The following is a 13,722-nucleotide window of genomic DNA, read 5'->3' as shown; positions in this document are numbered from 1 at the left end:
TTTTTTTGATGACTTAATGTTCAAGCAACAATGTAAAGGAATTTCAGCCAAATATTATAATCGGTTGTGGAAACATTGATTTCCAAAAAAAGATTGGGTCGGAAACGATCCCAAAGTAGGTCTACGGATAACTAAATAAAAATAAAAAAAAATCCCTGATCTTTATCGAACAATAATTAGTTAGAAATGATTGTCAAAATGCTATTGATAGCCTCTTAAAGAGAAAAATGTGAAAATATGACGTTATTCAAATGAACTTTCAAAAATATAAACGTTTTTCAACGCAAAGAGCTTTTTTCGATTCAAAACCTAATTTGAGGTGACGTTATTTAAATAATTGTTTAATTAGGAGCCCAAAATTTCACGCATAGTGCTTTTGCCAACATTTCCCATCTCACGACGGGGGTAATTTGGCCTTGTAAACCAAACATTGCTGCTGGCATCATGAAGGAATTTGACAACTGTTTATGCTATGCTAAAATTCTTTGATCAGAGTAGCTGCCCGAAGCTGCTACAATTGAGTTGCTTTTTTTTGCAACATTCAAAGCTTCGTTCAAACCAGCAAGAATCTGCTCATAACATTTTACTTAGTTACAAATATAATTCTGAGAAAATGACAGTGAGCTGTGTGGGTCTTTGACGAGGGATCTGTAAGAGATAAATCAATTGTTAAGTGGAGGTTTCATGATTTATTTTCTATTAGCTAATGTAAACAAATTGTAAGCATGTCTTTGATGTGATGATCGTCCTTAGAAGAAGAGAAAAAGAGGAGGAAGAAGTCATATATTATTTTCATTCAAACAGTAGCAGTAAAATATTTTTCAGTATTGCAAAAGTTCAAAGTATAGAATCGCTATTTGCTAAAAGCCAAAAAAAAAATACTTATTTGCTTGATATATAATCTCATTTGAAATTTCAATTGGTGTTTCGACGGTTAATTTTTTGTGATGAAATTCAGACGAAAAAGATAATTCGGTAATTAAGAATTAGCATCATAATTAGTGATTAGCGATTTAGTGGAATGATGTCTACCACTGATGTCTACCAAAAAACAAACGAAATGGAAAACAATAATGAGTTTAACCTCCTTAGGCAAAAGGTTTTATCATTTCATCTAGAACCTCAGCTTACACTGTGCGACTGAGCAAACACAAAACAAAGAGTAAATCAACTCAATTTGAGAACCAGTTCATCCATCTGAAGATGGTCTTTTTTACGCTTTCCTCCTTTGGTCTGGACTGCGTTTCATCCGCTATTGTCGCTCGACCTGATTGCGGTGGTTATTGTTGTTTGCACTGCAATCACACGGAATATTTGTGTCAAAACTTTTTTTTGCCTAATGTCCAGCTTCGACTTTTCGCTCCAGATTGTAATCGAATAGTTTTAGCAACATTGAAGCAAAGCGAATGCAACATTAAGCAACATATCGTACAGGCTCAGGGAAGCGATGAAAAGCACGCGTGGGTTGCCACACTCAATTTACCTTACATGTTGATTGTACTGATTGTGTCTCCGTCGAATTGGAATAAGATGAAAAGCGCCATAGATGAGCGGATTTATCAGGCTGTTGGACATCCCGAAAAAGAATATGCCCGTTTGCAGGTCCTCACCGAGCTATCGGGACAAAAAACGAAAAAGAAAGGTTGAAAGTCGTTAACGTACGTGCTAGAATAAGTTATGAGTTCAGAGTAAAGATTTAATGCTCACTGAACCGAGACAAGACAATAAAAAACATACACATATTTTTCGCGAAACGTATACCTACCCGTTCGGTGGGGTTGAGGAACATAAATATTAGCATCATGATGTAGTAAGGCGTCCAACAGACGATGAAGACCACCACGATCACGACCGATATCCGGAGGGATTTCATTTTGGCTTTGTGTATCAGTCGTTGCCGGTTGGTATCCGAGCGGCGATAGTACGACCGATCCATTACTGTGGTTTCTATCCTAAAGATTTTTTCGCTGCCTATCGGAAGAAAAGCGAAACATAGTTCGTGAGCCTTGGTAAAATATTACAATTGACGAAAATATTGCTGGAGCAGCCCCAATTTCAGATCCGTTTTTTCTACAATAACAATATCGTTTTTACCAACAGCAAGAATCAAAACAAAAATACTTCTGAAGATAAGCAAGATTTAGATGGAAATCACAGCAGCATAGAACATTTGAAAATTATTAGGGCGATTACTATAAAAATTTACGATACTGGGATACACAGAATAGTTACAGTTGAACGCTTCAAAAATATTTTTTTCACGAAAGCGTTGAGATACAGAATATCGCACAGCGTATTTGAGTGTCCCTGTGTTGCCCGCGATTGATCAAAATCAGATCAAGTTGCACAAACTAGCTAATCATTCTCAGTATCCCGTAATGATCTCACTTTTTTAATTACCAATAACTTAACTGTGTGTTAGCATGAACCTCGCTGCTACTAGACACCGAGGAATCATCTCTATAATCCACAAGTACCATAGAAAGTAGTGAGTGTTAGTGAGAATATATTGATCTGATTTTCGTGTACTTTAAGCCTCTGGGCAGTCAGTTATCGGTAGATAAAAAAAATAGATTTGGTATTCTCCCCAATTTTGCGTGTAGCATTTTTTGCACCAAACTTCTTAATTCTGCTTTGTGCAGTGTTTCTGCCGCTCGCAGAAAAATTAATGCACTTGCTGCTTACACATCAGCTGAGCAAAACAAGAGTAATAAATCGCTCTAGTGAGGATACACAGAAGTAAACCGCGGAGTGCACCGCTGACATAAAATCGATAGCATTCGAAGCATGGATGACGGGCGGCTGGAATTTTTTTCAGTTTCAAAATGCAAAGCAAATAAAGCAATCTACTTTCCTACCTAGATGCTTAGAGACACACAGCAACAGTATTGCAGTGAGCTCTGTTGTGTAGTTATTGAAGACTAAATGTGAAATTAGCCAACTTTAGATAAACTTAAAAGAAAATTAATAGCAAGATTCCGTAAAACACGAATACGTTGTTTCTAACTAAAACAATCTAACGATGATGTTGTTTTTTTTTTTTTTCTAATGATAATTTATGCACTCAAAATGTATTGGCAGGAGAAAGTATACGAGCACACGGGATATGAGACGAATATGACGCAATTTTCGTTCTATCTTGATCAGCACAACTCCTGATGTGTGACAGATTGCGACCAAACCTGAATCCTCTCAACCCATGATGAAATGATGATTTGGTGCATAGGTTTCTGGGAGAAAACAGACACATGATTAGATTACATAAGCTCTTAGAAGCGATTCGCTCGTTGTGTTTGTCTCTCATTACGTCCGTCGTTAGGCGAAAAAAGGATAGCAACAGGAGAATATCATGTCGACTGAGTAGCAGCAGAAGTGCGGTGCGGTGCGGAGGGAAAGTGTGGTGGAAGGGACTACTTCGGCTGCGGTTGAGTTGAGTGAAAGTAGGAGAACATTGTCATTTATTTTTTCAATTTTTTGACAAAAAGTTATATTCATTAGTCAAATGAGTACGAATAGATACGAACTATTCGCTTTGTGTAACTCGGATGAATAACTTGTTATACCGAGTTGTGCATATTGACAACCACGTGTTATGGTGTACACCAATGACAAGAAATATATCGTAAGAAGAAAGGCAAAGAGAGTACATCAACACCGATAGTTTGTTATTCGCAGAGATACTAAGTGAGAGAGAGAGAGAAAAGCGATGAAAAAAAACCGCCAATTTGGCAACTAGGTTTTACATGTCAGAGATGCCAGATCTCCTCTCGAAGCGCGATACTGACTAACTGTTTTCATTCGACTCGTATAACTGATGGTGACGGTGGAATCGTCAGGTTTTACGTACTATCATCCGGTTGAAGTCATATATAATAAATCGTTTACAAGAAGGTGCTTTGCATTGAGAAGAACCATTCTGTGAGAAATTAATGATCTTGGACATCATTTACCTCCCTGACGATAATAGGTAAACCTGACGAAAATAGAGCTGATACCCTATATCAAGCATTGAATGAGTAAAAACTTGTATGACGCTGACATATTTTTATTATCCCCGCGAAAAAGATGTTTCACTGCTTGAAATTGACTGGAATTGTCAGCCAATGTTCATATGTTTAGACTACTTTCGTCTACCCTCTGATGTGAGAAAATGATAATTATCATATCATGAAAGTGTTGTACATGTTAGCTTTCCGGCGAAACTTTGATTACTATAGTCCATGCAGTAGAACGAAAGCCATAAGCATTTGAAACCTACTCATTTCAACGTGCTCTTTTCAGTTATCACAGACTTTTCATAGGTATCATGAAGAAAGATGTGGGAATCTAGAAGAAGACAGTAATTGCAAGTAAATACTTTTCCAAGTTGAATTAAGATTATCATTTTAGCCTGTCTGCAGTTTCGCTCTCAAAGCTAGAAGCTTGTGGCAAAGTCCTGCATAAGAGGATCCCAGGATGTAAGCTTTTCCTACCAACTGGTAAGATTCTATGTCGGTATTGGCGTTAACCAGTTTCACGAGATAATTACTTTCCACGAGCTTCCTCAACAGTCCGCAACGGAGTAAGCTGAAGAGTTTTGCTATCAAAAACGTTAGTAAAGCACAGAGTAATCCATGTCGTTTGAAGGCTCAAATACGAGTGCAAATAAAAAATACCTGTAATAATTTAACCAAGCTTTCAATCAGATTGTGTAATGTAGTGATGATTTTTTCACTAACAAATCTCGTTACTCAGGCTAATGTCGGATGGATTACGGAGTTTAACAGCTATCAATTAACTCCGAATCAGTTCTGCTCGCACTTTCGTCTATAAATAGCAAACTTTGAAGCTCCGTCAGGAATCGAGCATTATTACAATGTATGCCAGTACCCGGTCGCTATTGTACGGCAGCACATAAGTCGACGGACAGGAGAGCGTCTGGCGAACAACAAAGTTCTCGAGTCGCACGCTCAAGGGCAAGACGGCAGTCGGTGTAACTACGAACGCCAATTAATTAACTCAAACGATTATTCAAGCGCGGTTTGCCGGCCGGGAGAATTTCATTTGACCTTTCATCTAACATGGCACATTATTATGCATTACTATTTTCAACTTTTATAGATTGTGGTCTGTAACAGTGCTGACCTCTCCGGACCGTTCTGCTTTCTATTCGAGTGGCGGTTTTGTGGAACGTTCGATATTGCAGACGTTGTGGTTATAACCGAGTTCTTAGTTGCTTGCGTAATAGCCTCATCAAGTGCTTGTCGAATGATTGATGTTTGGCTTTATTAGTTCATAAATTTCTATGTCTTACTACGGAAATGAGATGCAACTGAAGTAACAGTACTATTTCTATTGTGTATGTATAAACTTCCATACTTTTTAATTCAAACATGGCGCGTATTCTGTGTAAAATCGAAGAGTTAGTAAACTGTTTTCTATCAAAAACATTTCAAAATACACAACCAACCAAATACAATGTAATTTTCAACCAGTTGAACCTTGGATTCTACTCAAATTATCTTATTTTATCTGTCCATGTGGACAGTATTTCCAAATGATTCTAGGGTTCGAAAAGTTATGTATACATGTTTCATAAGGCTTAAAGAATTGTAAACATAATATATAAGGGATTTTCGGTTCATCAGTCTGTCTCCCATCCATATCTTTCCGTGGTGCCGACTGATGTACGAGTAGCCTTAGGAAAGCTCTGGTAACAATCTACAGTGGGACCTCTAGTCATAGTGCATCACAAATTACGTAACGCATGATAGGGTGGAGAGGGGGGTTGATTTGCGTTACTTATTGTAACATAGAGGAGAGAGGGGGGGGGGTTAATGCGACAGTTACGTAGCTGTGATTTTTGCTCAAATTGTAAATTTGGAGAGGCGCCAGGTTGTTCAGCGTTACGTAATTTTAGGGGAGGGGGAGTCACATCGAACGTTACTCATCATTAAATAAGGGAGGAAGGAGTCTGAAATCTTGATATTTAGCGTTACGTAATTTGTGTACGACGCCTATGCTGATAGGGAAGTGAGAGGGCTCCTTCGGGAACCAATCCGAGCGTCCGACCTCCATGTTAGGAGTGTCGACCGTTTTTGTTAGTGCGCTCAGGACTCTAGACACAAAAGCCAAAAGTCCTAGTGGTGTTCAGGACTTTTTAATAGCGGTACCACGTTGGTTCTGCTGCGTATGTTGCGGGCTTTGCGAGGCTGCATTAGCAAAAACCACCCAGCAACAAACGAAGAGTATATAAATTAAAACTGGAAGGGACAGTATGGACCCAGTCAAGTAACAATTGAAAACTCGAAACATTGGACTGCCGATCTCTCAATTTCAAAAATAGCATCCGAGTACTTGTGGATCAATTGAATTGGTACGATGCATTGGTGAGAAGCGGGTAATTGGGTGATGGCCGCTCGAATCCCAATGATGATGCGATGATCAAAGGCTGGTCACTCAACGTCAGGTTGATCAATCTGCACAGTCCTTACCTTGGAAGCACCGATGATACGACTTTCACAACGCTCAGGTCGGCCAATACGAAGAATTGAAATCGGTGATTGAAAAGATCAGCGTGCACCCGCTGATCAACGAAAACGACTTCCACGAAATTTGGCCCTTTTCTAGAACTTTCTTCTAGTCCAGCCTCCCGCTTCTGTACACCAGGAGCACACAAAATCAGACAGATTCGCATATCGATTTTCGGTACTTCTTGGACACCACGGACGTCCGAAACTTACCGAGGTACCAACATCAATTCAAACCACTAGGGGAAGGGGTGATAAAATGGACACCCTAAGCCATTTCCCAATTTCCGCCACAGTTCAACACTACAACTATTAGTCGATAGCGCACATTAACTGAATCACTAATGGTTGATACAAAAAATATGAAGAAGTACTAAAATATAGTACTTTTCGTAGTTTTTATGAGCAATTACGAAAGTAGTTTTTTGGGGGTAAAATGGACACGTGTGGGTAAAATGAACATAGGGAGGTGGTAGTATGAACACCTTGAGCGTGAACATCAATTATCCCTTTACGGACAGTAAAATGTTGTTCCATAGCACGTGACACACTTATGCATTCACCAACAGTTCAATTTTCACTGTTTGTCGTAGAATTAATAACAATATATGACCTTATCCGCAAGAAACTGAGAAATGGCGGAAGCGTTTTTCACGGGCATTCCGCATTCAACGGTACGTTTAGCCGCGGTCATCTGTTCATCGGTCCGAGTTTACCTTTGCGTTTTTCTGATATAAACACGAAACATCTAGATTTTTCAATGGAAATTAAGACATTTTTTTCACCATCACAATGGGCTGTCCATTTTACCCGCACATACATATTATTGAAAATACCTAAACATTTCGAGAAAATCATTTAAACAATTACTAACCTTTGATGATTTCTGCTGGTTAGCAGTCTGAGTACAGATACTTGCAGAAAAACCGTTATAAAATACTGTTTTGCACTAAAAAGTCCTTATTTTCTGTAGGCTAAAAATAACATCACCACCATGAATGTACACGTGTTTTTTGTTTTTGTTGATTATTTTGACTGTTTGACTGTTTCATGTCGCATACTTTGTCTCAAATAAGTTTGTACTATTTTTCAACGTAATAGTCAAGATTTAACCTGGTGTCCATTTTACCACCCCTGTTCATTTTACAGAAAAGACGACAAATTGAACTGTGAGAACTATCGTGCGAACACCATCTTGGATACCCCTAGAAAGTGTTATCCCGAGTCATATACCAACGTTTGCCGACGGATGTTATCAAACTAGCTTTGTAGAAGGCCGGTCAATAATGGCCTTGATTCCTCCAAAAGAGCTGTGAGTGCCTACGCAACATCTATTCATCGACTTCAAGCCGCAGTAGTGTGACGATTGACGGCGTTGAGCTTAAGGTAGTCGACGAGTTTATCCGCCTCGGATCACTGGTAATATTTAACAATGATATCAGTCATGAGGTCCTGAAGCACATTTTAAACGAAAGTTCTACTACGGGCTACGGGTACGGGAGACGTGGACATCGCTCGAGAAGCCTTTGGGAGCAATTGAAATTCCGAACGACGGGTGTTAAGAGCAATCTTCAGCAGGAGGACGGGGTTTGGTGGCAAAGGATGAATCACAAGATAAAGCAACTCGCTGGTAAACCTAGTATCTCGAAGATGGTCGAACCCGGACGGATATGCTCGGCGGGACTCTGAACGAATTCCAGACAAGTACACAAACACCAAAATTGGTGTTTGCCGGAAATTCTGTTTGTACACGACAAAGAGGAGATCTGCGAGCAAGGAGATTCAATCAAGTAGAACAAGATTTGGTAAGCTCGTGGAAATGGTGAAACGCTACCAGGAACCGGGAATCATTGTAATCAGGCTATATCGTGGTTATGTTAGCCAAAGAAAGTACTCACTTACTTACTTTCCTGGTAAAACATCCCTCAGGATTTCACCTGCGTCACAAAGTTACGCCAAAGCACTTGGTCCATGGCAGTTTGTCTCCAGTTTGTTGAGTGTCCTACTTTTCTGAGATCTTGCTCCACTTGCTCCAACCACCAAATTCGTTGCGAAACACTTTTTTTGCGGGATTAATGTCATGCATTTTTACAACATGTCCCGCCCATTGTACTCTTCCAGCTTTAGTGACATTCTGGGTACTGGGCTCGCCGTAGAGTTGCGCCAGCTCGTGGTTCATTCTTCGCATCCATACGCCATCTTCACATACTCCGCCGAGGATGGCACACGTCGTTAGAAAATGGCTATTGCCTGCAAGTCCTCCTCGAGCACTGTCTATGTCTCGTATCAGTAGAGGTCTACCGGTCTTATGCGCGTCTTTTACATGGTGCACTTGGTACGGAGCGAAGTTTGCCAGACCTCAACATCTTGTGGAGTCCGCAGTGAGCACACCTGCAAGCCTAATACTTCACCACATACCTTCCGCATGGAGACTAGTAAAGGTAGTCTTTATACCAAAAGCAGGGAAACACGACAAGACACTCCCAAAAGCATTCAGACCCATCAGTTTATGTTCAAATGTGCTGAAAACTCAACCGATGGAACGTTCTCCCGACAAGGTACACGTCATTAGCTAAGCAGATGAACTGACTGGATTTATTGAAGATCGTGGCTCGCATGTTAAAGCCCACACTTTTCACAACACCTTCAAGCGCGATGTTGAACAGAAGGCAGGAAAGACTATCGCCTTGTCGAAGTCCCTTGCGTGTTTCAATCTTTACACAGCACTGTACACCATCCATCGCGGCCTTAATCAGTCTTGATACTTTCCGGGGAAGTCATTTTCTTCCATAACTTTCCATAGCTCTACACGGTCGGTAGTGTCGAAAGCGGCCTAAAATCGATGAATAGGTGGTGCTTGGGGACTTGGTATTCGCGACCAGCCTTGTAGAAGGTTACGGTAGAACGACTTTTCACTGCGATAATCGTCTTCTTTTTCCTCTGACAGTGGCAAGGCTTGCTGTCTAAATAAATCCTTGAACAAACATGTCAAACGGATACACGCCACCACGACATTTTTTCCCTCAAACGTAATTTGACATTTTTAGTAAAAAAGAGAATTACGCACGTTGTGTGCGGAGTTTTTGGAAATTACTTGTATCAGGCCATGCTAGCTGGTCTCGAGGTACGATGCAAGCCTAACAAGCCAGACATCGTAGGTTCGAGTCTAGGCTCGGGAGAGACTGTTAAAGAGCTATTCCCACTGCTTCCGATCCGGGACCGGGCCGGGACCGGGCCGTGGCTGATCCGTGTGTCATCCGGGCTCGTTTGAGATTGATTGCATGCGTTTTTACGAACGCATTCACACCGACGCGACGTGTCCAGACCGGAGCAGCGCTGAGTTGCCGTCGTGCTGCCGCCGTGCGAGAAAAAAACTATCGTTGCCGACGATACTTTGTGTTGCCGGGAGAGTGCACGGAAGGCATTCGGGTAGATGCGTGTATGTAGTAGTAACATATTTTCGGTTTTGCTTTGCATTTGCATTCATGCATTCTGCCGTCACAGTCAAACGTTGAATTATAGTTCGGGAAAAGTGTTGTGTTAAAAAAGTGTTGTGTTTTCTCAGCCAGAGCGCAGCGCAGGCACGGTTCGTACACGGCGCAGTGTGAATGCATTAAAGTCCCGGACGGGACACGTATCCGGATCCGGCCCGGCCCCGGAACGGAAGCAGTGGGGATAGCCCTTAAGTGGCTATTACACGAAGCAAATATATGTTATTTTTGATACCGGATTTATTTGCGCAAGTTTTTTCTACGAGCAAATATATTTGTTATGGTATTACACTACAGCAAATATTTACCTCAAAACCTGTTTGCTTGAATGCTAGCAAAGTTTCTTTGTTCATTTTATGGTAAATTTGTTTGCTATGCTATTACACGATGCGAAAAATATGAAGCAAATCTAGTTTTCATTCGCAGCACAATAATTCAACTGTCAATCGAAAACATTGTTTCTGTGTTTTAGTGGTTTTGGTTCAATAATGGTAGTGTTCGACATTACATATTTTGTTTTAAGTGAGAATGGCTGATTTAGAAGAAGAAGATTCGCCGTTGGTTTGCGTTCAAAATGGTGAGAATCGGAAACGTCGTCGGATGCGCAGTGTGTGGGTGCGTGATTGGGTGAAACGACGAAAAGACCGAGGATTCTACAATCAACTTCTTCGAGAGCTCGAAGATGAGGGGCCGCTGTTATATCAGAACCTTCTGCGCATGAACATAGACGATTTTCACACCCTTTTGGAATTGGTATATCCATTAATCAGAAAGCTGGATTTGAATATGTGAGAAGCTATTTCTGCCGGTGAAATGCTAGCTCTCACATTGCGCTTTGTTGCAACAGGTGATAGTTTCATACCGTTACAATATCTCTTTCGTATCCCACAATCAACAATAATTCCCGAAGTTTGTGACGCAATATACAAAGCTTTGAAGCCTGATTTTTTAAAGTGAAAGTGAAAGTGAAAGTGAAAGTGAAAATTTATATGATATTCTGCCTGAGCAAGAAGCTGGCGAAATTGAAATGTTCGAAAGTAAAACTATTCAAAGTGAAATTTCTGTAAAAAAGGAGAAAGTTTCACCTATTGTGGTAACTATTGCTTCTGAGTTTAATATTTTTAAAAGAGAACTTTCTACGTTTCTCTCCGACGTCAAAGTTACTCATCGAATTGGCCGAAGAGGCGAATGCCGTTTACTGGCCCAAACATTTAAAGATTGGAATCGTCTTATTCAGTATTTAACTGAAAAGATGTATAAATTTTTACATATGATACGAAGAGCGCCAAGCCGTTCAAGGTCGTATTGAAAGGTCTCACTAACGATCAAACCGTTGATGAGATCAAAATTACTTTGACAGAATTACTTGGTATAGCCCCTACCCAAGTAATTCTGATGAAACAAAAATCACGAGGCGAAAACAGTCAGCGAACTGGAATTTCCCTTGTGAATTATTTAATTCATTTTAACCGCAGTGAGGTTAATAACTTAAAATTTTTTGAAAAAGCACATGCTTTATATTACGTGCGTGTAAAATGGGAATTATATCGAAAGTTTGGCGGAGGTGAAAAGCATATCACCCAATGCCGTGTTTGCCAACGTTATGGCCATGGTTCAAAGTTTTGTAACATGGACCAAAAATGCCTCATTTGTGGAGACTTTTCTCACAAAAAGGACACATGTCCTGTGAAGAGAGTAAAAATTTTCGCTGTGCGAATTGTAACGGCAACCATATGTCAAATTTTTATCAATGCCCAGTTCGTTTCGCAATTGTTAAGGCAAGGCAAGGTAAACAAAATTCAAAACAAAATTCTCCAAGCATACCAGTGACGCATAGTTTACCTACTCCTTTGCATACCCGTTTAACATATGCACAGGTTACAAATGGTTCGAACATTCTACCGCCTAATGTTGGTAGTTCGAAAATGACCGCTAATATGGGTAAGCAAAGCACGCCAGAAAATAATTGTACATCTATTACCCCAGCTAATATTGCTTCCGAAAATATTTTTTCTAATGTCAACTGCCTGGGGCCTATTACGGCAGGTAAACTTTCTTTTCTGCAACAAGCAATGTTCGATCTTATGAACGCCATGTTGCAGGCAAAATCAATGTTTGAAGCCATCCAAATAGGTACAAATTTTACAATTAAAATTGTTTCTAATTTAAATTTTAGCAATGATTTTAAATAAACCAATCAAAATTTTGAATTGGAATGCTCGCTCATTAAAGGCCAATGAGAATGAGCTTTTTAATTTTTTAACAGTAAATAATGTGCATATTGCAATTATTACTGAAACATTTTTAAAACCTAACTTTAAATTAAAATATGATCCCAATTACGTGGTTCATAGATATGATAGGATTCAGGGTTCCGGCGGTGGAGTTGCAATTGTTATTCATCGCCGAATCAAACATCGTGCTCTTCCCCATCTTGAGACGAAAGTTATTGAAACTTTGGGAATTGAAGTTCAAACTGAACTTGGGATTTTTTTTATTGCCGCAGCATATTTACCATTTCAATGCACACGCGAGCACAAAAATTATTTTAAAGGTGATTTACAAAAACTCACCAGAAATCGTTCGAAATTTTTTATAATCGGCGATTTTAACGCTAAACATCGTTCATGGAATAATTCTCAAAGTAATTCCAATGGCAAAATTTTATTCAATGATTGTTCTTCAGGATACTATTCTATTTTGACTCCGAGTAGTCCTACATGCTTTTCTTCTGTAAGAAACCCATCAACAATTGATTTGGTGCTAACAGATCAAAGTCATGTATGTAGTGATTTGATTACACATGCTGACTTTGATTCTGACCATCTTCCAATAACTTTTTCTTTATCACATGAATCAGTTTTAAACCCTATTAGCTCTGTTTTTAATTATTACAAGGCTAATTGGGAAAGATACAAAACTCATATTGAGAGAAATTTCAATAATGAGCTTGATTTGCAAAACGAAGTGAATATTGATTCCGCTTTGGAAGCATTAAAAAGTGCAATTGTTGATGCCAGGAATTATTCTGTTCCAAAGGCTCAAGTGGAATTTGATTCACCAATAATTGACGAAAATCTTTAACTTCTAATTCGTTTGAAAATGTCCGCAGACGTCAATATCAACGTTCTCGTGACCCTGTTTTCAAAACTATTTATAAAGATTTACAGAAAGAGATTAAACATAGATTTACTCTTCTAAGAAATCAAAATTTTGAAACTAAAGTTGAAAAATTGAAACCATATTCAAAACCTTTTTGGAAGCTGTCGAAGATTCTTAAGAAACCTTCAAAGCCTATTCCAGTTTCAAAAGATGGTGAACGTTTTCTTGTATCCAATGAACAAAAGGCTCAAAGACTTGCTCAGCAGTTTGAGAGTGTTCATAACTCAAATTTGAATTTTGTGAGTCCAATTGAAAATGAAGTCACATGTCAATTTGATTTAATTTCTTCCCAGAATTTTTTACCTGCAAAAATAATTGAAACTAACTTGAATGAGATTAAATCAATTATTAAAAATTTCAAAAATAATAAAGCACCTGGTGACGATGGAATCTTTAATATACTAATCAAACATCTCCCTGAGAGCACAATGGAATTTTTAGTGAAAATTTTCAATTGCTGCTTCAAAATTGCATATTTTCCCAAATTATGGAAAAATGCAAAAATTACTCCAATTTTAAAACCGGATAAGAACCCAGCTGAAGTTTCCAGTTATCGACCA

At 39.3% G+C, this 13,722-nt stretch overlaps 1 protein-coding gene across 4 annotated transcripts in view; it reads right to left on the bottom strand.

The window, feature by feature from the left end:
• LOC129730925 (gonadotropin-releasing hormone receptor) overlaps positions 1-13,722 on the bottom strand; it is a 283,718-nt gene that overhangs the window by 22,115 nt on the left and 247,881 nt on the right. For all 4 annotated transcript variants that reach the window (XM_055690571.1, XM_055690572.1, XM_055690573.1 and 1 more), the window contains 2 exons: positions 1,766-1,971; positions 1,484-1,614 (listed from right to left, as the gene is read on the bottom strand). In XM_055690571.1, coding sequence (XP_055546546.1) covers positions 1,484-1,614; positions 1,766-1,971 — 337 coding nt within the window. The remainder of the gene's footprint in view (positions 1-1,483; positions 1,615-1,765; positions 1,972-13,722) is intronic.

Source organism: Wyeomyia smithii, chromosome 3, assembly GCF_029784165.1.
Source record: "Wyeomyia smithii strain HCP4-BCI-WySm-NY-G18 chromosome 3, ASM2978416v1, whole genome shotgun sequence".
Classification (NCBI taxonomy): domain Eukaryota; kingdom Metazoa; phylum Arthropoda; class Insecta; order Diptera; family Culicidae; genus Wyeomyia; species Wyeomyia smithii.
Note: the sequence above shows the minus strand (reverse complement) of the source record. Positions and strands in the feature narration are given on the sequence as shown.